Source organism: Hetaerina americana, unplaced genomic scaffold, assembly GCF_022747635.1.
Source record: "Hetaerina americana unplaced genomic scaffold, ioHetAmer1.1.p SCAF_1, whole genome shotgun sequence".
Lineage (NCBI taxonomy): Eukaryota > Metazoa > Arthropoda > Insecta > Odonata > Calopterygidae > Hetaerina > Hetaerina americana.
The window spans coordinates 22,705,252-22,731,363 of NW_027286069.1; the positions used below are offsets into that span (position 1 = coordinate 22,705,252).

At 34.5% G+C, this 26,112-nt stretch overlaps 1 protein-coding gene across 1 annotated transcript; it reads right to left on the reverse strand.

The window, feature by feature from the left end:
- Positions 1-24,876, reverse strand: LOC139689274 (probable ATP-dependent RNA helicase DDX17). The gene is made up of 13 exons (XM_071586324.1): positions 24,797-24,876; positions 24,101-24,286; positions 23,837-23,962; positions 21,390-21,501; positions 20,567-20,755; positions 19,387-19,566; positions 17,388-17,560; positions 16,733-16,843; positions 15,496-15,557; positions 6,005-6,064; positions 5,053-5,319; positions 2,323-2,367; positions 1-806 (listed from the first exon to the last, which is right to left on the reverse strand). Coding segments are annotated over exons 1-13 (1,530 nt in total). The 5' UTR covers positions 24,799-24,876; the 3' UTR covers positions 1-789.
- Positions 24,877-26,112: the final 1,236 nt, after the last annotated feature.

The window sequence follows — 26,112 nt, forward strand, 5'->3', positions numbered from 1 at the left end:
AAATTGCATTACATTCAAGAACAAGTTCATTTGCACTTCATATAAAGTCACCCTCAAATTCAATACGTATTCTAAATTAAGGTCACTCTCATATGAACCACAAGGCTGGATGATAAATAATGGATTTTGACAACTCATATGAAACAATTCAAATGGTAAAAATAGAAAAAAAAATCACATCAATACCCTGTCAACTCCGCACAGGCTCCATTTTTTCATGAATTACAATAAACGGTGGGATTGCTGATATTTTTTTTGGATACAGAGATTGACAAAGAATGAATCGACAATTTAAATGTAAACAAATTTAATCTCATCACTGTTGCCAACATTTAAGCTTCAAAATAAAACAACAGAGAATATGTCAAAAGCATGACACTTATACTCAGTTACATATAGATATGCTTTGGTCAGCAATGAAAAGTGTGCTTTTGTTTGGTTCATCAGCATTCACAGTCATGCAGTTATGATACCTTTTTCTTCATTTGACTCCTTGGAAGTTTCATAAAGCCTGTTTTACTCTAACAAATCAAATATAAGCATTAAATCTCATCAACAACAAGCATTAAATAACTTACGGACAATAAGTTATAATAAAAAAGTTAAATACATAAAAAATATCTTTTCCTTCAGCAGAATGAAATGGTTTTTAAGTCAAAGGAGAGAATAAGTTCTCACAACAGAAACAATACTTTAGCAACATCACTCATCTTTTTTTTAAAGAGAACACAGCCAGTGTGTACTTGAGCATAAAGCTTTCTCACAATCCTTACTTAGGCCGCAGTGTCATTACCATTTTGATCCACCTGAAAAACAATTAACAAAAAGAATTAAAAGTGGGAAGAAATAGGGACAATGTTTACAATGTCTAGTGACACTGAAGGCCGACTTAAACCTCCAGTTAAGTCCAAAAGTCAAGTTTCATGGTCCCTAGTTTTAAGTGCAATACAGACTATTAAACATCTCAATAAATTGAAGACACTGTCACAGCACCTACAAATGTGTGCCTTCACTAATGAGCAATTTCATTAAAATTTGAAGAACTAATGCATTCTAGTCAAAAAGCCTACTTGTTATTACACAGAATAAACATTCATATTAATGGCGGAGTCCCTAATCCGGAGTAATCATACTTCATATGAATGTCCATTGGTGTCCGAATGCCATGACTCTTATAGAATGCTGAAAGCTGGGTGTTTTTAGTACAAGTTGTATATATGCTCACAAACTTCATTCTGAGTTAGAAGACTGGTTAAAACAAACTAATAATTAAAATAAACAGTCCCCAGTACTTATCTAAACACATCACATTTGATAAAAACTCCACTCTGTGCTCACTTTCTTAGCTCCCTTTACATAAAAAATTGATGAAATTACTGTATTTCCTAGCCAATGAGACATTTTTTATTCAAAATTATACTCTTGAACTCAGCCTGCATCTTATGGCCTGAGGGAATGGGGTTAATAATAATAATAAATTTGGCCTACAGGATGCAGGACGATTCACTGGGTGAAATAGTATTAAAGTATTTTTTTATAGCAAATAGTTGCCTTAAGAACAAATTTTTGATAACACTGTTTTGAGTAGTACAAAATAGTTGAAATATTTTCTCGTCAGTTCTTTCTAAAGAAAATTTCAAATAATCCGTAAATAAAATACCATGTATCCCATTTGGTTTCACCTTACATACGTTTCTATTGCAATACACATGCATTGGGCTAGGGGAAATATGGCACATCTATGCTAGTAAGCATAAAAGCACTCCACCTTAAGTATCATGATACAGCCATTCAATGCATAATACGTTCCTTTCTATTTAATGTGCATAGCTGTTTCATCAATACATACAAACCAAAGGTTGCATTAAAAATGAAATTGGAATAAACTCATCGTATATAATTAAAGGTTGTCATATTACATTTAAACTTTAAGTCATGCACCGAGACTAATATCAAGACTTTTAAAATAATATGCAATTAGCAATGCACCGAATGGAAAAGAAAATGATATAGCGTGCTAGAAAAGTGGTAACCCCAGCAAAAATTACTGTGTGCATGATTTTAGCAGCAGTAATGATGAATTAATGGGATTCTGCTATGAATTAACATTGACATAGTTGCTGCTAATTGTTTAATGTAAAAATTCCATTTTCCTTGCATGAAATATTACTAAAATACTGTGATACTATTCTATCCAATTAAAATATTTTTCTTAAAATTCTAACCTGTAAAAATCGCAGTGCATCTCATGTAAAGGAGCATTTTATGGGCAAGGCAATGGGCATTTATATGCAATGGACTCGTATAAATAGAAACACTCACCTCTAAAATTGCGTCCACCACCACCTCTCCCTCCCCACTGACGACCTAATAAAAAAAAATCTGGTATTAAAATCAAAATCATAAAAATAACAGCATGCAGTTCATGTATCTCTTTGCAACATTAGAAAAGAACAAGAGGGCAAATCTTGAATTACAGAGAAAATTTTTATAGAAATCAAAAACAAGGCACGCTTCTTTCTATACATACAGGGTTTGTTCGGAAAATAAGTGTACTGATTTTTTCCCGCCGCTCCAGGCGCGCCCAGCACCGCTCTGACGGGCTGCGATTGGAGGGGGTTATGTTGGCAAGCGACACTGAAAAAGGCAGTCAGCTCTGAGCTGTGGTGTAGTGAGGAGCTCTGTTAACGCAAACCTCCACGCTTCAACCCACGTCACGGAACGCGATGCCGAAGTTTTTGGAGCAGCGTTATTCCATCAAATTTGCGGTAAAGCTTGGGAAATCGTCTACCGAAACTGTCGGTATGATTAACCAGGCTTATGGGGAGTCAGCCATGTCCAGAAACACGATCTTTCGGTGGCACAAGATGTTCGTGGAGGGCAGAGAAGAGGTCGACGACGAACCACGGCCTGGACGCCCATCAATGACACTCACCGACGAAAATGTGCGAAAAGTTCGCGATGTACTGAACTCTGATCATCGTCTTAGTGTTCGGATGATAGCAGAGCAGTGTAATGCTCGACAGGCTTCGAAAACGAGTCGCCCGCGTCCGGCCAGCGATCAAAAACATCTGGCGGCTGCATCACGACAATGCGCCGTCTCACACCGCACTTGTCGTGTCGGACTTCTTGGCCAAGCACGGCGTGGCAACGCTGCCGCACCCGCCCTACAGCTCGGACTTGGCACCACCGGACTTCTTTCTGTTCCCGAAGATAAAGAGGAGTTTGAAAGGAACGCGATACGGGACTTTGGACGCCGTCAAAGAGGCCGTGACGACGTGTCTTCGAGAGGTTCCCGATGATGCCTTCGCGGGAGCGTTCCAGGAATGGGAACGCCGCTGGAACAAGTGTATCGACTCACAAGGGTCCTATTTTGAGGAATATTAGCTTAAGATATGTAAAAGTGTAATAAAGTTTTTTTCCTGAGCTCAGTACACTTATTTTCCGGACGAACCCTGTATGCCAAAGGATTCACTTTCAAGATAATTAGGAATATCACCCAATATCTCATTTCACAGGCCAAATATTTGAGTAAACACAGCTGAAAGTCAAGGATATTGCTTGTTGTTTGGTATTTTTACAACTTGTAATGGAAATATTATTACAATAAAAGCATTGGGGTTAGCAACAAGTTGTTAAGAGCACATCCAGAAAGGTGTAGTGGATATTGGTGAATGTTATGTGAACTGATCATCCTGTAAATACTCATATTTTAGCAACATTATTAATTTGGACATGACGATACAGATCTTATGCTATTCATAATCAGTGTGTGCATCCAGATGTAGAGAAGAAACCTTCACAGTCTCATGCTAATTTTGCATAACAAAGACATAATTAAATGAATGCACAGGAAAACATAACCTTCCGAACAATTCATGAAAAAGGTCATTGCAAACTACATGATTTAAACTTGTAACCAGGAGACTAACTGGGACATGTTTCAGACCATATGCTCTTAAAACTTACACATTTCCATGTTGGCATGAAATCATGTTACACGTCACGATCAAGAGGCAAAAATATTAACGTTATTATTCTAAGGGAGCCATCACGAGTGTGGGTACACACACATCCCTCGTGTTTGTCTATTTCTCTGGAAGTGGGTGAAATAGCTCTCTAGAGCACCATCTCTTGGCCAACGATAGTAATTTACATAAACCCCCCATAAATTACGATGGCAATTATCATTCCCCAACACCTTAATTGGTAGTACATCAGCCCGACGAGTCTTAAAGGTCAAAAGGTTCAGGTCAAAATCAAGGAAACTTTTTCCTCCTTTTAATCCACATGCATTTCTGCCTTCCTTACTAGCCTTTGTACACATCTCTTTGTGTTCCTACCCCTGTACGCAGCATGAAAGTTTTCCTGCCGCATAAACCATAATATGAAGTAAATGTGTATATTTCAGCTTAAGTTCCAGGAACAATTAAGGCAAATTTTATATCCCGTTACGCTCAACACAAATAATACAAAACAGTACAACAGGTAGGGAAGAACTGAGTAAAGGATGAATTATGCTCAAGGTGCTACCCCAATGAGGAATATGAAAAGTCTTAATGATAGAAAACTTGACGTGTGTGAAGCAATTCGAGTGAAACAGAGACAAATTGAACATAAAATAACACAGCAGTGGGGAAGAAATCATTAAATGTGGCTAGGAAAGAACTTATAACTAGCCATTTCAAATTTGCCTACTAAAAGAGGAAAATGATAGAAAGATGTTATGTTTATTAATCAAAATCATGGCAATCATGTACTGACATCAATTTTTCTGCTGAAGATGTGTGACTCACGACAGAAATATGATTTTCCAAAGAGATCTTGTGATTTTAACATTGGATAGGTTTTTCAAATAAGCAATATTATTGGCAGTGAAACAAACCCAAGAGGAAGCAATCATTTGACAAATGGCCAACATATTGCAGAAAATCCTCATTTTTTTAAAAAGAAACCTGATAACTAATATGAAAAACTGTGTGAAAACATCATGAACTTCATTCAGTATACATTCCGATGCATTTGATCGTTCAAAAATATGAATCGTCTTACCTCCACGAAATCCTCCTCCGTAACGATAATTATTTCCTCCATAAGATCTGCTGTTGTAAGCTAATTTCTCTAACTCAGGCGTGACAATCTGATTCGCCTCTCTCAGAACAGAAACCAGATCCTTGGCATGGCGGGCATTTGAAGGAGTGAAAAACACATAAGCTGTACCAGAGGCACAGCGACGCCCAGTACGTCCAATTCGGTGAATGTAATCTTCAGAAGATGATGGGTAATCAAAGTTGATTACATACTTCACATCTTCCACGTCTGAAACAAAATGAGTTATATATGTTAGTGGAAATTTCGTGAAATATATTTGAAAAAAAAAATCAAATTCGTGAGTTTTGTAAACAAACATATGATCCTTTAAAGTTGAGAATTTTCTGAACAAGCTGGAACAATACTCCACACAGTTTAAAATCTTGAAATAATTTTCATGAAACAAAGAGTAAATTTTAATTGCTTTAGTGAATATTTATGAAAAAGTAAAATGGCCAGTGAATCATTTTCTAAAATGACCAAATTATAAGAATATAGTATATTATATTGAATTTACATTTAAAAATACACGAGTAGCCTCCAGCAGAGAACATCCATTTTAGAGCATCGTAACTGATTTTCAGTAAGGAAACAAAAGAAGAGGTTCAATCAACTATGATTTATAATTTACATTTTTTTCATTCACTCTACGCTAGTTCCACTTCCTTTCTTAAGAATCTTTTTTCTCAGATATTTTTTTTGTCTTCCAAGGTCACCAGATCATGTTTTTTCTTCAACATGTCTTATAACATGCATATTAATAAATGAAGTCAACATAAAAATTAACTCATTGTTACAGATCGAAGTCATTATCTAGTACGTACATGACAACTCCAAAATGTGTGGAATTGGAATTGAGAAAAATCAGTCAAAGTGCAATGCTAATTGCTACTCTAATAAAATTCTTACTAACCTAATCCTCGAGCTGCCACGTCAGTTGCTACAAGGATTGGTGCCCGGCCCTTGCGGAATGCTAAAAATCAATAAAGATATCTTATTAAGATAATTTTTAAAGGAGAAAATAACTGAAAAAGAAATCTGGTATTGACAAGAATAATGATGATCAATAACTATGATATAAAACAATGCAAAAGCTTCATGGATGATCAAAACCATAGCAAAATAAACCCAAAGCAGAGAGTAGCCAAACACAAAGCAGATTGGTATAAACTCCAAAAATTTGAAGTGTGAACATTTCCATAAATTCCTTGAGGCCTATTTTCAAGTTTAACCAGCCTAAAGTTAAAAAAAAAAATCTGTTTACTTAAATTGAAAAGTATTCACTACACAACAATGTTCCTTTTGAATCGCAACTAAGAGGAAAAAATGAAAAATAAATTAGGAGTTGATTAAAATAACAATAAAAAAGACCATAAACCCAGTAATCAACCCCAAGGTCGGTTTTATAGGTGATGGTAGAGTTCACCCTAAGCCCTATATGGTGTGTAAAATTCACACTTCAGGGTGGCGGGGCCAGTTCTTTTCCCTGTGCCAGTTATGGTTTTCCAGGAAAATCCGGTACCCAAAAAAAATCACATAGCTTGTCTGGAGATCGAACCCAGGAATCGAATCGATTAAATCCCAGGGTGCCCAGAGGCTTGCCTGGGAATTGAACCTGGGCCCTCCAGTCAGTAGTCCAACGCTCGACCCGTGGACTACCAAAACCAACTAAGATGACAATATGAAACCTTTATTTGAAAATGTAGAACGTTGATGTATGCTAAATGTATCATCAACATAAACCATCGAATAACTAAACTTCCTCATATTTTATACCACGAAATACATTTTTATTCTACCATTTATAAACTGTATCACCCAAACAATAAAAAGGATATCAGGTCCAAAAACAACAATTAGTAATCAAGCTACCCTAATCCTAACAAACTTTAAAAAAATTAATTGTTAGAATTGAAATATGTTTTACTTGTTTAATTCACATTTTTGATTTTAAAGGACCTATAACTTAAAAGGGAAAAAAAATTAGAAGCCTTCCCTTTGTGAAGACAGTAATTGTTCACAGTACTCAAGGCACACACACTGATTAAAATGCACACCTATGTCATGTGATCAGTCGTTTTCCAGTGATATTAATATTAATTTTCTTAGAACAAAAAAATTAACATTAATTCATTGAAAAAAATTGTGAATTTGTAGTCAGAATGTTGAAGGCTATCTGAAAAGTCAAAATCGGAATGTAATACCTATAGAGCAAACAATAATAATTAAATTGACCAGTTTTGGGAAAATATCTGAATAATTACATAATACAAGAAATTAATGCCCATCTGTTATTGTCATTGTTCGTTTGTTTTGCATTACAAAGCACTCAAATGTGTACACCTATAGTCCAATAAAATTTACATGTAGCACAATGCATTTCTTCCTGCATTAGCCAACCACAGAATAATTTGTATTTAGCAATATTTTAATTTTACTTTCTGTCCCATTAAAACTCTCTCTCTCTCTCTCTCTCTAGTATCTGCCGATCTGATGTTTACAGATGACATTTATAGAAATATTATCAAAGATCAAAATATGATTTTTTACAGAAAGGATACATTTTTTTAAACTCAGTGTGCATCACAACACAAATCCAAACAATTTTTCGCACATAAATAAACATTTAAAATAATAGAGCAAAATTATTACAGTCTTTATACAGTTTTAACTTCATTTTTTAAATTCCAAATGGCAAACACCAAGTATATACATTTATTCGAAAGGAATAGAGGAAGAAGATTTTTTAAATCCACCTCCGGAATACCAAAAATTAGTCGTTAAAAAGTAGATATTGTTAAAAAAGAAAGAAAATACTACAGACACAACTACAGTATTTATATGCTTAACATTACTTCGGACATAATTCAGGCAAATGACAGTTTTGTAAGCTTTTCAAGATCAAAATTACATCATACCCAAGGGAGAACATATTCCCTCCAGATATAGAAGGGCCCTAATGATGCACATGAAATGTTTCCTTTACTTCCGTAACCCACAATAACACAAGATTGAAAAAAAAGTAAAATAGAATTCCGCCTCCTAGAAACAGGAAACAAAAGGCAATAGAATATTACACAAGGCACACAGGCATTCATGCTAATGGGGGGGGGGGGGACAAAAAGCTTGAATAACCATTTATTAACCAAATGTGAGCATTGGGGTTTGGCTGAAAGCATTAAGCATGGACAGAGTAAACAAAAATGTATTCTTTCAAGGGTTAATAACTTCAATTCGTATGGTCAAACATGGAAATCCCTGTAGAATGAATCATTTGATAAGATAAATACGGTAAAATCACAAATATGCACACTTTGGCTATACACTTGGGACCAACTAAAGTGCAAACATTGATATTTTATTATTGACTTATACCTGGAGGAATTGGTGGGGTTATACTTGGTCCAAAAAAATAGCCCACTGGTAACCAAATATAAAAATTACAAAAGATAAATTGCAGGAAATTTTAAATGGTAAATTTTGTTTTCCATATTACATATGACCAAATGAACAAAAAAAAACATCCTAGATGCCCCATGCTTTGTGACTTTGAAATCCATTTCATAGGACCTAGGAATTCATAGAAATTGTGAAGAGGAAACATTACTAATTGAACTCAAAAATGAACTGATGATTACAATAACCTACCTATTCCTATAAATTTATACGTCTAAGTTGAAATATGTATTGCAAGCAAGTTAAAATTTATAGGAGGAATCACTTAGGTATTATTTCATAAAATGCATTCTGTCTGCTCCATTAATGATAAGAAAATGTTGAATTTAGAAGTCCAATTACATTAAACTTACAAATAAATTGAGTGTCCAGCAATTGGATGGATTCCCATTCCAGTTTTTTTATCAGTTTCAAAAAGATTTAAAAAAATCATTTTCAATATATTCTATGCAACAATTTATACTATATCATTTCTCCTATGTAAAACAATGGATATGGTAGAATTTACCAGAGAAAAAAATTGCAGCAGCGACACACAGCATAAGTATCAATGGATACATGATTAACACAGGGTGCGGCGACATAAATTCCAAAAATTTGATTGGAATAGTCAGTCGTATTAGATATGTATTGGAGAGTACATGCATACATTTATAAATATACATTTGTTTGTGTGCATACACAAGTACAGTGGAACCTTGTATGAAGATCACTTCGTTCACAGCCAGTAATTCACATAACGAGCAAATACATTGGTCCAGAAAACGACTCGATAATTAAGAGACTTTTCGCATGAAGCGTAACGAGGAGAGGCAGAATTCCCAGATTTTTGCGTGCCTGCCTACTGCAGTTTGTCCTTAGCACTCATTCCACTAGCATCTTAAGCATTGCAAGTGATCAAATATTTTTCGCAATTTGTATTCAAGCATTATCCATGATTTTTTGTACATAGTTAAATAATATTTTGTGCACAGCTCCAAAACTGACCTCTAACAACTATCCATAAGAAGAAAGTCTTAAGAGAATAAAAATTTAAAAGTATAATCACTGAAATCTAGAACCAAGGTGTGAGCATGGTTGATCTTGTATGTATGTACATCAACAATTGGTCGACATCAATGATTCCTCTTTCAAGAACACGGACAAGACTAGGGAGATAAGATGCTTCAAATAGAGTGACAAGAGTATCTATGCAAAAGACATGTATTCTCAAAAATGTTGAAAGATTGGTTCTCACATGAATGCCCGACAATCAATTGCAATGCGACACCATCAACGAGAATATACGAGGGTCATCCGGAAAGTAGTACCCGTTCGTGCCGCATGAAGTGTGACGACGCGAGTAGCCGCTGGACGAGGTCAGATAGCTTCAGTGGCTTGTCTGCCTTCTCTGAGCCAAGTTGCGTGACGCTAGCATTGCCTGTGTTGTTTCTGTGATTGTTTACAATGTTTAAAAAAATTGAGAACGCCGCCAGTTGTGAAGTGAGGGCAGTGATTAAATTCCTCAATGCAAGAAACGTTCGCCCATGTGATATTCATCGCCAATTAAAGGAGGTGTATGGAGACAATGTAATGGACGAGTCGTCTGTTCGGCGGTGGTGTCGCAACTTCAACATGGGGAGGGGGAACACACACGACGATGAGCGTTCGGGGAGACCGTCTGTCATTACAGACCAACTGGTGAGCTCAGTTGACGAATTCGTGAGGAACGATCGGCGCGTCACAATTGATGACATCTGTGAGCATTTTCCCAATGTTTCTCGAACAATTGTTCATGAAATTGTTAAACACCATCTGCATTATGCAAAAATTTGTGCAAGATGGGTCCCTCGCGTATCTCAATGAGCTGGCGGCGAAGGACTATGCAGCAGGAATACAGAAACTTGTCACACGTTATGACAAATGCCTTAATTTGCTTGGAGATTATGTTGAGAAGTAGTTTAAAGTATCCTCTTTCAAATAAAATTTTTTATGTTTGTTAATATTTACTTTTGTCTTTTTATTTCACGAACGGGTACTACTTTCCGGATGACCCTCGTAATTTGGGAGAAGGGATAAAGTAATTATGCAGTCCAGTACTTTAGGGAGCTTGAGGGGGGGTTCAAGAAGTTAACAAGAAGAACCATTATACATGCCATTTTGAGGCATGGTGAAGCAATAAGCTATGAGTCAAAGGAAGAAGAGAACTTCATCGGCGAGTTCCTAAAAGTTTTCGACTCTGACGGTTACTTGCCACTTGTTTCTTGGTTTTTTTCACGCAGAAGATGCTAAAGCAAACCTGTACTTGAGCAAATAAAAGTAGAAGAGAATGTATTACCCAAACACCACACAATGAATGGCCATCTCACACACTTCCGTTGCGCAAATGCGAATGGCATTTGAAAATACAACCCCTGCTTGTTTACTATTCACAAATTCCATGAGCCTTCAAGAATTGTTAGGTCCAAAACAACAGGCTAAATGTGATGTGGAGAGGTTGTGGGAAACTTTTCTTTCATACCATGCATACAAGGTATTGCCCTAGTTTAGGCAATGCTGATGCATGGCGTAAATTTGTTTTACTGTCATTTTATGTGGCATTTTTTTTAGTAAATTTTGAAGTGTCGGTAAAAAAAATGACGAGACGGCTTTCTAGTAAGATGGAATTATTTACATATTTATAATTAAGTTTATTTCGATTCTTGTTTGCTTTTACAAATCGAGTTCACATTCCCCGTTGCTTCATTTTCAGATAAGAGAAAAGAAGAACGTGATCCACAATCCTAAACACAATGTAGGCATAATTTTCTTGGAATAAACCGCAAACATACTTTATTTCCTTCGACTTGGAACGAATTATTGTATTTTACATTAATTTATACGCAAAAAATTGTTTCACTAAATGAGTTTCTCTCTTTACGAGAAAGATTGCAGAATGGATTATGCTCTTATTCTGAGGTTCCACTGTATATGAGGGCAAGTAAATAAAATGATTTTACTTGAAATGATCACAGTCATGAAGGGGAATATAGAGGACAGAATAAAAACCATGAAAAGTCACTAGGAATTTAAGTTACTCAAATCACATTGCAACAAACTGCACGGCCCATATTGCACTCTGTCCAAAAGCTCTTTTTCAAAGAGCAGAGGTCAGGAGGATTAGAATGAAGAATATCACTGCAAGTTGACAAAAAAGCCTAAACGTACACACTGATTATACCCTTGTAACTCGTTAATGTTAAAAATTACAGAAGAAGAAAAAACAAAATATTAAAACAGAACTGTACATTTGACAAAAGAGAGAAAAACTAGAGATAATACTTTTTCTTTCCGCTGATGGAGATGTACTTTGATGAAACCAATTCCAAGTTATATTAATGTCATTCTCAAATTTTTCCAAAAGCATAACCCGATTCAATGCTTCCAGAAATCTTTTAGAACCAATAAATTTCACAAAAATCCTCGTTTTGGCAGACGTAAGAGTTTACATTTTTTTTTGTGTGTCCAAATAAGCATTATTAAGCATTGTGCTCTCCATTTGAGAAACCTCTCTTTCTCCCTACATCACACGAAAGCATTCCAAATATTATTCAGTAACTATGATTAATCCACCTCATACACACTTTAAGTGCCGCATGCTTTGTGAGCTGTTCACTAGGCAAGTACTTCACACATAACCATTAAAATGAGGTTAGAGTAAAGAATGAAGCTCGACAAGGATTTACATATCAGTTCCCACACCATTCATAAAACAAATAAAAAATTGTACCAATCATATGACTGAGGAGTGAGGTGCTGATCATTCAACAGTCCCAAGAGTCCATTTATTTAAACGATTAAACAGTCCTGTAAAAGGCACAAAACATTGAAACTGACAAAATCCTTTAGTTTCAAATACAACCCAAAAGTTAAAAATTACTTATTTAACAAGCAGATTATATCAAATCAAGTGCACAGACTTTAAAAACATAATGATAAAATTATTATAACTGAACAGTATAATTAACAATTTCCTCCAAGTTTTTCTCCTTTAAAATTTTCACATTCCTTCCATTGTGGTTTTGAAAATATTTCCTTACATGATTGATACCAAACAAACATATAACCTAAAGGAAAGCTTAAAACCATAAATCGAAACAAGTTTGTATTCACAATTTTGATTTTAATGAAATTCAATATAATAAAATTGTCAACACAACACCAACATGACACGCAGGGCAAAATTCTGAAACCTTTTAAAGATTTCTTTTTTCAGACTTATGGATATAAGAAAGATGGATTCAAGATGGATATGAGCAAGAATGATGACCAAAGCTACTTAACTGTTGTACCCCATCAGATCCGTTGGTTGGTATAATATGCATGATTGCATAATTATTATTAGGTAATCTACCGGTTAAGGTAGGTTTTTGGATGGGCACAACTACCAAATAAATATTTTGTGATTCCTAACAAAATGCAAAACACAACATCCTACTCTACATCAGGTCCCTCTTCAGCTCTGAGTGCTTTCTTCCTCCCTTCATCCCGTCCAACATTTCTATCCTGTTCCTTCCCTTTCCTTGTTTGCCTAACATTCTCCCCTCAATTACAGTCTTCAACATCCCACTGCCGGTCAATACCCCCTTCATCCACTTTTCCTGCCTCCATAGGATTTCTCCCAACAAACCCCTCTCTTCGCCCAACATACCAAGTACTTCCTCATTTGTTTTCTTCTCTGTCCATTTCACCTTCTCTTTCCTTCTCCACACCCACATTTACATGATTGCATAATTATTAATAATAAATCAAAAGATTCTTCAATGGACAGATTTTAAAGGGAGCAGTTTTAATTAAAATATCTGAGAAATTCAAATTATAACGGTACAACCACATGGTAGACGCTGTTCACCAGTGAAGTCGTAAACAATTTAAAATTTCAGAAAATTCAAGCTTTCCTATTCAAGTTATTAGGGGTAAAGTTAATTTAAAATCCACATAGTGCAAAAGGCTTTATCATATGAATTTTCTAAAGATCAAAAATGAAAAATCATACTTAATTCTTTAATTTTCAAATTTTCCTGTCTTGATTGCCTTTCCAGCAAGAAAAAAATGAATTTTAATTCCATTCAGGTGCAAATCGATATCAGGGGTTTTATCAGTTTCCCTTTGCTCTCAAATATGACTGGCTACTAGGGCACTGATATCAAAAGTGAAAAACAGCATGGTAAAACATAATAAGGCAGGAGTTAGAGGAAATACAGTGATAACTAAGCAAAATCACCCCACCACTGTTAATGCAAATGCCTCCATTGATTTATCTATGGCACTCAGCTGGAAAGTAAGGGAAACAAGTACAGATCACAATCTATGCAAGTGTGATCTTTGCACTAGTCAGTTCTCACAGTAGTAATTCCTATAAACTTAAGTTGAGTTGTTAATCTGATCTGTAATATATTTAGTTTTTCATTAGTTCATGTGGTCCATAAAATAATTGTCTGCTTCAGACAATGAAAATAATAATCTTCATACTGCTCCTCTTACGTATGGATAGTTTAATGTAACTACTACTTAATTATTATCTCTTATATAAGTCATAAGTGATAACTATTTTTGTTTAATGAAATACTACTTTTCACACTTGTGGATGTTTAAGTAAAAATTTATATCAAAGAACTGGTTTGTCCTGTGTCTTTGAAAAAAAAACCATTTTTTGTTAAATTGCTACCTATAATCATGACAATGTACATTATTTTTATGATTTGCTATAAATTATGAGATATTTAAATTACTTTCAATGTCATGAATAAGAAATTAACTGCTAGTGAGACAATTCTCAAGGAAAGGGTTAAGTAAAAGGAACGAAAAAAGAAACAATAGGAAAACTGCCAACATATCCAGCATTAAAAATCTTGTCTAATTCTAGTCTAAAGTCGTAAGTCTTAATATCATTATAAAGTTTAATAAAACATTACATTTTCAACTTAAAAATTTAAATTTAAAATTTTCATAAATATCTAAAGAGAGTCCAAAGAAAGTTTCCAACATGGAGCTTTCAAATTTTGGCAATGACAGTCAAATTATTAAATCCTGTCTTCTTTTAGGTCACCACACACACAAATGCATAGTTTACTCACAGCACAAAGTTTAAAATTGGTCCCTTTAAATAAATAAAATGTGTATTTCCACTTGGAAGTTACCAAATTACAGAAACAATTTTTATTTATTCTGAGTGCCCAGCTTCGACTTCCAACTTTTCAAAGTTTCCTTTAAATTACGTAACAGCACAAACATTTAAATTGCCCACACCTCTGGCCTCCATAACTCTAATGAGATATCAGATAAATTAAATCCCAATTTTTTTTCAAATTATAATCATTCACAACTAAAATTTGCAGCAAGAATTTCTCCTTTTGATATGTTAACAGGGCCAGATATGATGAGATTTATTAAAATTTTATGTGTGCTCTAATCAGCAGGCAAAAACATCTCTTTTGTCTTTTCTTAGTAACTCATTTAATACTCATTCAAATGTGTGCATAAAAATTGTACGGAAATATCTTAGTAATTCATAATAAGATCTAAGAGTTTATTTGTTTATGATGGAAGATATAAAACCCTAAAAGATTAAATTCACTTCATTGGTGAATGGTCAAGGAGGTAAACACTCAACTGAATAATGATTCCTCAAACAACACTATTAAAACCAAACCTACCGAGAGGCATACACAACCTTACAGGTAGGATAATAACAGTCAACACTGTAGTGTGGGCAGCACAAGAAACAAGGATAGGAGTTTCAAATGATTCTCACAGAGACAAGCTGATCTAATTAGAATATTGTGAGGTTTTCTCACAACCCAGCTTCATGGTAATAAAGAAGCAATTTATCCATCATTGAGGAAATTTTAAGAAAACAATAGCCGTAAAAATGTAAAAAACACCTTACGAACATAAAAAAATTAAATATTTTTAAAGAACTTTACTCACATTTCAGAACGTAATCTCTTTCCTGTTGAGACTTATCTCCATGAATTCCCATTGCATGCCACCTAGAAAAAAACATGCACAAACAATGAAACAAAATGGAATTTTTTATCACCACCTTTGAATTTCAATAAGAAATTAACATGGTATCTAAGCTTATTAAAGCTAGCTGATTCATAATAAAAATAAATATTCTTCACCCAAGATGAAACATTTTTAAATTCTATTATACTTAGGATATAAATAAATGTTAATGACACCCCTTGCTGAGAATTTCACAAGTAATTTTCTCTTATTAAACTTTATAGACATTTATTCACAAACATTTTCCCCTAATAAAGGCCAATGAACTGAAGGAAAAGAAATGATGCCTCAATTGGATTGCAGAAAAACATTATGTTTATATTCCACCAACAAAATTTCAAGTCACAAGTTAGTATATAAGTTTCAAGGTCTACTGATTGAAAACCTTTATAATTGACAAACAAAACTTTCCAGTACGCATACAATCATACTTGGCCTTGGGGAAATTTTATGAAAATAATGTCTGCAAGTTTTGGGGCCAGAATATGATTCAAATTACTTTATAGACCTTAACTTCTGGACTAAAAAGGAAAATTTCAGTGCCTCATACTGTGGAATACCCTCACAGCTTTGAAATAAATAGGAAGCAAATAATTATGTTTACCTGAAATCACATTGTAAGTAACTTTTGTTGTTGTCACAATATGCTATCACAATAAACTAATTATACTTTCAATCCAGGTGCAAAAACAATGATATTAATTAAAAGATAGAAATGATAGAATATACATAAATATCATGTGTACAAATAAAGAACCAATGAGAATATATTCTCAACCTTCCCCTAGAAGACATTGCAAGTTGAGGACTCAATTGAAAATGAGAATGATTAAGTTATGGCCAAAAAAATATTTCTCACAACCCATTGATCCAATACATTAATCGCATCAAGGCATAGTTTAAATTTGCAACAAAAAATTAATAAAAAATGTGTCATAAGGAAAGTGAATGAAATTTTGAATGGTCACTTTACAAAACTTGGTAAAAATTATCAAGCAAGAGTTTTGATTAAGATAATCAGGGATTAAAAAATTCTTTGTTAAATTAATTCTTTTCCGATATGGAATGGCCCATTACTTAAGATAAAAAAAAACCTCTGAAAACAGTCGTCAAAGGAATCTCGGAAGATTTACTCATATAACCAGAAAAAACTTACCCTTCGCCACAAATTAACTTTGTAATAGAATCAACTTTCCGCTTGGTCTCGGCAAAAATGATGGTCTTATTCTCTTTTTCAGAGCCTATTTCCTCTAGAAGTTGATACAGCCTGTGAAATTTAAAAAAAAAATCAATACATTTCTCACAAAACACTTATGTTTCTATCAAATATTTGTGCTTTCACCTATTTTATGAATAATGCACTTCAAAGAACCAAGTTACCAGGTAGCTCAAGAGCTTCAACTGAATTATTGGTGATTCCAAAGAACATTCTACTAGCAATCAAACCTTAATAACCACTCCTATTAAAAAAACCACCAGTCTTGACCATTTTTAGTGAAATAATTTACTTTTCACAAGGCAATGTGTTTAACAAATAATCTATCATACACCATAATTATCACAACAGCAACAAAATGCAACATTGCCCCAAAAACTTGGCCAACAATTATGATAGAAAGCTATTGATGTCTATCATGGGATGAGGGAAATTAATCAAATAATAACAGATTGTTAAAATAGAACAATAATGAGCAAAAATTGAAAAAAAACCATAACATTCTAACTATATATATTAAGGTTTGAAAATTTCATCCAAATCATCATTACGGTAAGCAATTACTTCCATCAAATAAAATGAAAAACTCATTTACTTGTTGTTTTTCTCGTGCTCCTGGCAAATATCCACTATCTGAAGAATATTGTGGTTAGCAGCCAACTCCAATGAGCCAACATTTATTTGCACATAGTCCCCCAGGAACTCGGATGCCATTATCTGTACCTCTTTAGGCCATGTTGCACTGAACATCAAAGTCTGCCTGTCCGGCTGCGCAGAATAATATCACAAGGTTAATATAAATAACCACCATTTCAACTGACAACAACGACCAAATCATATCATAACAAATTAACAAGAGTTAAATTGGAAAAGCAATGAAATTAGCAGGGTTGCAAGTATTAAGGAGTTATCGGTGTACAAAAAATGTTACATTGATCAATAAAATTCTACTCTATTGTGCTATGTCTCCACAAACGCAAGATTATACATCATTGCCACATATTATCAAAATACTCTAGTTATGCATTCATTGACCTGGATTAATATCTCTCTATTCTCACATGTGCTTTTCAACATGTATGAGGAGAAAATGGTTTAAGTGGCACAGGAAGAACTGAAGATAGGAATGACAGTCTGTGGAAAATTCATAAAAATCAGTCTTGCAGATGATCAAGCTCTGGGAAGGCCACTCGGCCAAAGTCTTACTATTATTGCTGAATGCATTGGAAGGTTAGTATACATTATGCATAGGATGAGGATAAAGATAAATAAAGCAGAGGTTAGTGAATAAATATAAACTTAGTATTTTTTCTCACAAAAAACTTTATCGTACTGTTGTACTGCTGTGTATCGTTTTGATGTGCAACATCATCAGGTACAAATCCATACCTGACGATGTTGCCTATGCATAGAAACCAATAGCAGTACAATTAAGTTTTTTGTGCGAAAAAATCTTAAGTTTATCTGTTCAACCAACAAAGACAAAGATTGTGATTTTTGAGAAAGAGGAAAGCTAAGTTATTTGTTGAAAATGGAAGGGTAAAGGTGACAAAAAAGTGCAAGTGGAACAGTTGTTGAATCTATCTTATAAGCATTTTCAACCAAGATAGTCAAATTTAGTATGGAGGACATAAGAAGAAGAATTGCATTAGCCAGAGAAGCTTTCATAAGGACTGGGGTATTAATCATAGTGGCATTAATGAAAGACGACACTTTGGTATGGAGTGAGGTTTTTTACAGCTCAGAAATTTTGCCATTGAAGCTTGATGATAGAAGTAGATTGAAGGTTTTTGAGTCGCGGAAGAGGAGAGGATGGAAAAGGTACAATGAATGGAAAACAGAAATTATGTGGTAGGAGAAACAATTAGCGGAAATCCAAAGGAGACAGGAAGGATGGACAGATACTGGTCATTTTGATTGAAGATGGGATGTTAACAGTGACAAGATGGGAAAATATTAGGCAAATGAGGAAGGGATGGGAAACTGTTAGGCCAGTTGAACAGAATGTAGGTAGGTATGACATAATTGAAGAAGGGTTTATTGTAATTCCATAAGTCAGGTTGCTTCTTTGGGAGAGGCAAAGAAATTTACTATCTATAGACTCCACAGATTATTCCAATGGAAACCAACATAGCAATTTCAATGTTCGTTCACCACTAGAACAGGCTAAAAATGAAATAAATATCATGAATATGTTCAAGAATATGAAAAAAATTACTACTGAATATCAAGGCATATTCAATAAATTTTACATTTACAGGGATCTAACCCGAGGTAAGGTTAGTGCCAGGATAGCACAAAAAAGATAAAATAATACAAATATTAAAACAAATTGAGTGGAAATCAAACAAATTTTGATATTTAAGTTCATTAATGTTGTGTTCCACAAATTTGGGTTATGAAAGAATTCTGATTCTGGCTAACATTCACACAACACCATTAAAAATATTTCTTAATGTATTGCACTAGTTAAAAAAGAGGTCCAAAAAGCTGGAATTAAAAGTTTCAGATCAAATACATTAGCATAAATCATCTAATCTCTCTCTCTCTAAATGCTGCCACAACCAGTCAGAAGATATGCACTTCATAATTACCCTTATTTGTTCAATTATCTTCCTTATTTGAGGTTCAAAACCCATGTCCAGCATGCGATCAGCCTCATCCAAGACTAAGTAAGTACACCTTCGTAAATTAGTAGTGTTCCTCTCTAAAAAGTCCAGCAAGCGTCCTGGTGTGGCAATCACAATTTCAACACCCCTTTCCAGTGCTCTTGCCTGTCACAGAAGGAAAAAACAGAAATCTGGTTGTAAATATTGTATAATTGGTGCGCAAAAAAAAACAACAGACAACTAAATTAAAACAAGCAATACAAAAAAAACTAAACATAACACAAAGGTAACAATGCATTTCTGCAACTATGGCAGGGCAAGCAGCATTAACTTCCCCCAGGTGCAACTAAGACTTAATTGAAGCATTTTATTTGTCATTTATACTGGGAATTATTTTATGCGTGATGAAAATTCATGAATCAGAAGTCAAAAACTAAACAAAAAAAAACATTCTACGGGATTTAATTGGCAAGATTTGGGGGTCAAATTGGAATATTTTCCCCAGCCAGAGAGATAAGCTATTTACAGTGCTGATACAATGATTGCAAATAACATACCCTTCCACTTTCAATTACAATTATAAGGGTACACTGGATACACCATGACAGACATAAAAAAAAAATTGTAAACTTCTGGCTGGGCTGGAATTTGCACTTAAACAGGTTTTAAACCTATTATATCAACACTTTTAATGAAATATTTGGTTTCCGACTCTTTTTTTAGAATTTTTTAAAACAGACAATGGAATTCTTCTGTGATGGCTGAGTCACTAGAAATAAAAACAACAGATTGAGATGAAGCCGAATTTAAATGCATTAATTACACAATTATGAGTAATATGTACCAATAAACACTATGTACACACACTAATTTGCATCAAGTGCATTAATTTTCTTCAACTTCATTGGGCAATAAACTACTGCTTCGTTGGTGTTAATAAATTAACCATTCAATACTTTTATGTGACCCCAATAAACCAAAGTATAACATTAACCAATCATCTACACATTTCATCCAATGAATTTTGGAATTGGAAAGTGGAATGTCAATCACTTCTACTCATTTAGTCAATTCGTTCTTCATTAGTTAGTTAAACGTTTATTTCTTCATTTCATATAATTTTTTTAAAGAGTTTTGGCAAATTTTACTAAGGTTAACCATTTACCTGAAAACCTTTAGGGGCACCTCCAAAAATACACGTAGATCGGACGTAATTACTAGCACCAAATTCTTGAGACACTTCTTGTATCTGTTGAGCCAATTCCCTTGTGGGAGCAAGGACTAATGCAATTGGCCCTTCTCCACGCCCCAATCTCCTCTGGTGGTTCATGTGAACAATTGCTGGCAGCAAATACTACAACAAAGAAAATTGTCAAGTCAAACCTGAGCACAAGGTACATTTCATACTTGTACAAATATATTGAGGAAAAATTCCCTATAATCTAAGTTAAAACAATGGCATAAGGTAAGATATCAAAAGTTGAATCACAATACACAGTTGTTTAATATGAAAGCAATTGATAAATATCCAAAAACTGAAATTGCAATAAGCAGCTGGAGGAAAAATTGAACTGTCCTGGAACCTGGAACTTATCAAGAAACCATATACTGATTTAGTAATCACACACTTTGAGATTAGAGAGTGAATTTACAGCAGTTTTGTTTCAAAATGTGCTTTACTATCTATCCAGTACTGAATGTAAACCATTTGATAGTGAATCATTTAATGTTAGTAAAGCCATATCGAAATACACCCACCACACAAAGCTAACACAAAAGAAAAAATTCATATGATTCAAGGGTATATTAAAGTCAAAGTAGCAGTATTTTAATTAAAACTTTACCTGGACAGGATCAGGCTGTCATGTTTTCCATGTGAAAACATTCTAAGCAATTCCCAACTATCAAATGCCAAAGAGTTTGTTTATCTAAGAGTAGTTTGGGTTATTAACATAACCTATTCAACAAAGAATATATTAGTGACTCACCGATAATGTCTTTCCTGAGCCAGTTTGCGCTATGCCAACAATGTTCCTGCCACTCAAGGCAGCTGACCAAGCCTGGGCTTGAATGGAAGTTGGTTCTTCAAAACCCTGTTTCCTGAAGTTATAAAAAATAAGCCTGTTATTCAACTCATCCGATGAAAAATAAAAATGGTACCTCAACAGGATCGTAAAAGAAAAAAATCATAAAAAATCAAAGTTGGTCCTCAAAATTATACCCCAGTTCAACCAACATTTCTGATGATTGACAGTATGAAGAATCTCATATCTCTTAACAAGACTACCAATTATTTTGCAAACATCAAAGCAAATTGGTTATGAAAGGCTGACCCCTGAAAAAGGTTCTCTGGATATAAAGCACGAATCACAGGACTCCTAGACGTTCCTCAGGCAAAATTGAGCAAAAATGTTTTTTTTTGGCCTTACTAGGAAGCTGCCAAGAGCGGCAAATTTTCTTTCAGCGGAGATTTCAAATTGCTAAAATAAAATTTCGGACAAGGTAGAAACGTACTTATTTCTCTGAAAAAATCAAAGATAAGTTAATACCATATATCCAGATAAAGAAAACCTGCTGTATATTTTACCATATGGGTATTATGGGTATTTATATTTTTCAAAGCTATTAAAGCTATTTCTACGAAGGAGACCATGTAGCTTGCAGGTCTGGTGCCTTGAACAGGTCAACAACCAAAAAGTAATTGTGCAGTGTTATTTTATTAAGCCTTCATTAAAAAAAACTACTGGAAGCTCTTGGTCAGTAAAATGTTGAGGGAGGAGTATATAGTCAAGATATTTGCCAGAAATGCAATTCCATATATATTTAATTAGCATTTCAAATTACCATGAGATTTGATGTTTTAAATAAAACATTCTTTTTTACAAGGTGATTCATTATTTCATACATGCATTTCTTTAATCCATGTCTACTAGGACCAAGTATGTAGATAACTTTTAAGGCATATATGCACTGCCTCTTACTTACCAAACCAATTTAGGCTTAACGTTAAGATTTTGGAAGAGTTTGATACACACAAGGCTTCATGCTAAATTTCAGTTTTTTTGTGAGGACCCATCTCAGGTCAGCAAGGGCAAAAACTGTCAAGATAGCACAATTTACCATATTTAATTGGATCCCTGCTAAAAAAACCGCTTCAGCCATGATGTGGTACATTGCTGACAACCTGCACGTGGGTCTTAACATGAATTAAAACTGGAGCCTTAAAATACATAATATACCATTTGCCACATCGAGAAAGGCGGATGACCCAAGGTAAAACTTTGGAATAACTTGACGCATGCTGAAATGAACCAGCCAAATCCAGAACCAATGCCCAAAAAATAATTTTCACTTAAAATTAATTCTATAAAACTGTCATGCAACCTCTACAATTTGATTTAATACAGAATGACCCTGCGTTTCCGATAACGGCGGATGGATCTATTCTGAGGGTTTGACAGAAGTTGATATGAAACACTTCAAATGAATACGTAGATCATAACAACAGATGCATTAATCCCTCGAAGTTAGGACATTCACCTTGCAACATTTAGATGCATAACGCATCCCTCGAAAACTCAAATGTTCGTTTGGGAAGAGATGCTAATAAATAGTCGTAAGGTCTGCGTTTATCAGACAATGCATATTTTAATCGCAACATTTTTCGCAAAATTGACCAGGAGAAGATTGGCAACAAGTAGACATCAATATTGTGAACGTACCGGACCGCTTATAATTTGAAGCAAGCATTTACACAACATTAAAATGCAGCAACACATCATTACAATGTAGCATAGAAGGGGAGCTCTAGCAGATTCAATCGTTTAATTTGCATTCCACTTTAATAATAACTGACACAAAATTTTATTTAAACATCAAAAATATAACCGAAGCCCTAGCTAATTACTTCCTGCACTTCTATAAATGGTTGAACAAAAATAGCAAAATATCCGAAATGTGAAAAATTTATTCGAATGGGCAAGGAGCTTACTTAAACTCGCATAATTCACAACATCCGTATTTATAGGATTTTTCCTAGCACCGGAATATATGAAATTAGGCCTAGAATAGAATTACCCTAGTTTATATCCTTGACTTAACATGAGGGAAAATGAAACAAAATCATATAAGAAGGAATTTTGGTTTAGATATTGTTTTGAGAGAGGAAGGTATCTTACCCCTTGAAACTAAAACACCCGGCACATCACACTTCACAGGTTTAAAACTTATCCGAACTTCATGTGTATCCATATGAAACAGAACGATAGCCGACAAATTATTCACAAAGCACGACTTAGTAACTAAATGTCGACAAATTGTACACCGATGACAAAGCACTCAGATTTGGAGTAATAGAGCTATGAAATTATAATCAAAATGGTTATAAAATTTTTACTCAGGTTATCGGCTAGTATGACGAAATAAAGATACTCACTTCAAGGTCTGATAAATGGGTACTGGAAATCCACCTTCTTCAAACGTTTGGCATGGTTTTGGTACGTCAAGCCCATTCACAGTTATCTCTTTCCTTGTCATATACTCAACTACCTCCGCCTCGGACCTAGTAAGATTTGAAAGAATATGAGAATTAAAATGATTATAAAAAGCACTTCACTGGAATGGAAAGATTAGATCATTTAGTTGCATCTACGTATAAAAGCCAACAAAGAGTTAACTTTAGCTACTCAAGTTTACCTACCTTTGAAGAGTACTCATTTGCGGAACATAAAAGCATTTTTCGAAAGGTTCTAGATTTGATTCATCCCATTTCGCCTTCCGCAAGCCACCTCCTGCCATACTATTTGACGACCCGCCTCGTCCACCTTTCCAACTGCCAAATCCACCAGTCTTCATTCCGTTACGAATAGGTTTATTTTCCGTGAACCTGAAAAAAAATAGGCTTACGTGTAATAAATTATCTCAAGAGAGAACGATAAGTGCAATTCATGCTTGAATATCCTTCTATAATTCTTAATTCAATAGGCCGACGACAGAGAATAAACAACCAGTACATAGGCAAGACGAATGCTAATACACACTTTCAGAGTTAGTACAAAATGACAGCAAAGACAGCCATTGTTACATTCTATCGACATATGGTCTCAATATTACACATGATGGCATCACTTTAAACTATTATTTTTATACATCAATAAAAATAATCTTACAATCGCAGGTTATTTCCATATTCAGGAATATCTAAATATGGACAAGTAGTTGATTCTGACAAGCAGAGGTTTAGACAATATTACTCATACTGAAACCCACGTGTCTAACATAATTATCGATAAAATAGAGTACGGTAAGTTAAACACAAACCACCACAAAATTAACAACATAATTTTACTTCAATACTATTAATTGATATTCAAAATTAAAATTTGGCAAGACTTACATCTTAAAATTTTCTTAAATAACCGGTCACGTTGGCAATGGCCCGACAATGTGGATGAATCAGGCGGGTGAAGAGAGAGCTTTCGCAATTTTTTCGTCGCTTTTTTTTGTTAACAGCTGACATGCGAGATGGCGTTATTGATAAAATCTATAACCGGGAAAATTGTATCTGATTGTATTGATGCTTTGAAGAAAACTGGATGAGCACTTAATTTAAGATGATGGAGGAGTTTAATAGAGGTCTAATTACCTAAGACTTTGAGTTACGCCAACGTGAGACATTGTAATGAACATGCTTTTGGCCTTCTGATCACCGTAGTTGAAAATAAGTCATTTTTTCGATCGAGAGTAGTGCTCTGTTTTCACAATAGCAGCTTTATTGTTTACCTTCTTTTTCCCAAGTTAAATTGAAGATTTTTTAGGATAACCTGGCATATTTTCTTCAGCGAACAGGCGAAGTAAACACATTTTCTCTCCAAAGTAGTTGTAGACAGTCAAAAGACTTGTTTAGAGAAGTGCTTAGTGACGCTCGTCAGGGGTTGGAAACCTTAAATTTGAATTGAACTGCGTAGCCCTTAATATTTAGGAAAAACAAATATAATGCTAATTATTGCTTTCTTACCTCGAAAATTAAGGTAAGGTTGATTGATGTGGGACGAGTACCCGTACTTTCAACTTGTCCATTCGGTAACTAGATAGTCTGAAGTAAAGCGCTGGGATACAGTGTAGGGTCTGGGTTCGTTTCTGGGTGACGTAACTGAGCACCCTCACTTCCACCCGTGTGTGGATCCTGATTTCTTGAAAAATTATCTGACGGAATTTATGAATATTTATATTATTTTGCGTAAAAAAATTCTCTGTGGATTATCTATGCTTTATTTGTTCATTTTAAAAATGTCCAGTGAAATTACTTCATTGTATGCAAAATGATCAATGAATCCAAAATAATTTGGAAATGTGTTGTCATCAAACCTGGAAGTGATTTGATGAGGTCTACCACATATTTAATTTTGGCTAACTTCTTCCTTCTTTTTATGCAGTTATTCATTTAATGTAAGTATCTAAACTGAAGTCATCCTTATTAGTAATGACGCAATCACTGTATTATCATCCTGTAGATTGGGTTTGTCAGGAGAGGTTAGGGCTCAAAGTTTACCAAGCCAGGTGTGTGAAAGTAACACAATAACAGGGTAGTGGGCCAGTTACTTTAACTGTCCTACCTGTTATTTCTCAGGGGGTAAGACCTTTTAAAAAATGAACTGATCTATTCTTATAAAATTAAAGGCAATCCAGTGTTACAGGCAAAGGGAGGCATTT

Excerpts from the sequence above, each read along its gene's own strand:
- LOC139689274 (XM_071586324.1), bottom strand. Across the intron at positions 20,756-21,389 it reads GCTCAGGAAAGACATTATCG|TATTTGCTGCCAGCAATTGT; the intron begins GTGAGTCACTAA and ends TCTTTGTTGTAG. Across the intron at positions 5,320-6,004 it reads CGTGGCAGCTCGAGGATTAG|ACGTGGAAGATGTGAAGTAT; the intron begins GTTAGTAAGAAT and ends ATTTTGTTTCAG.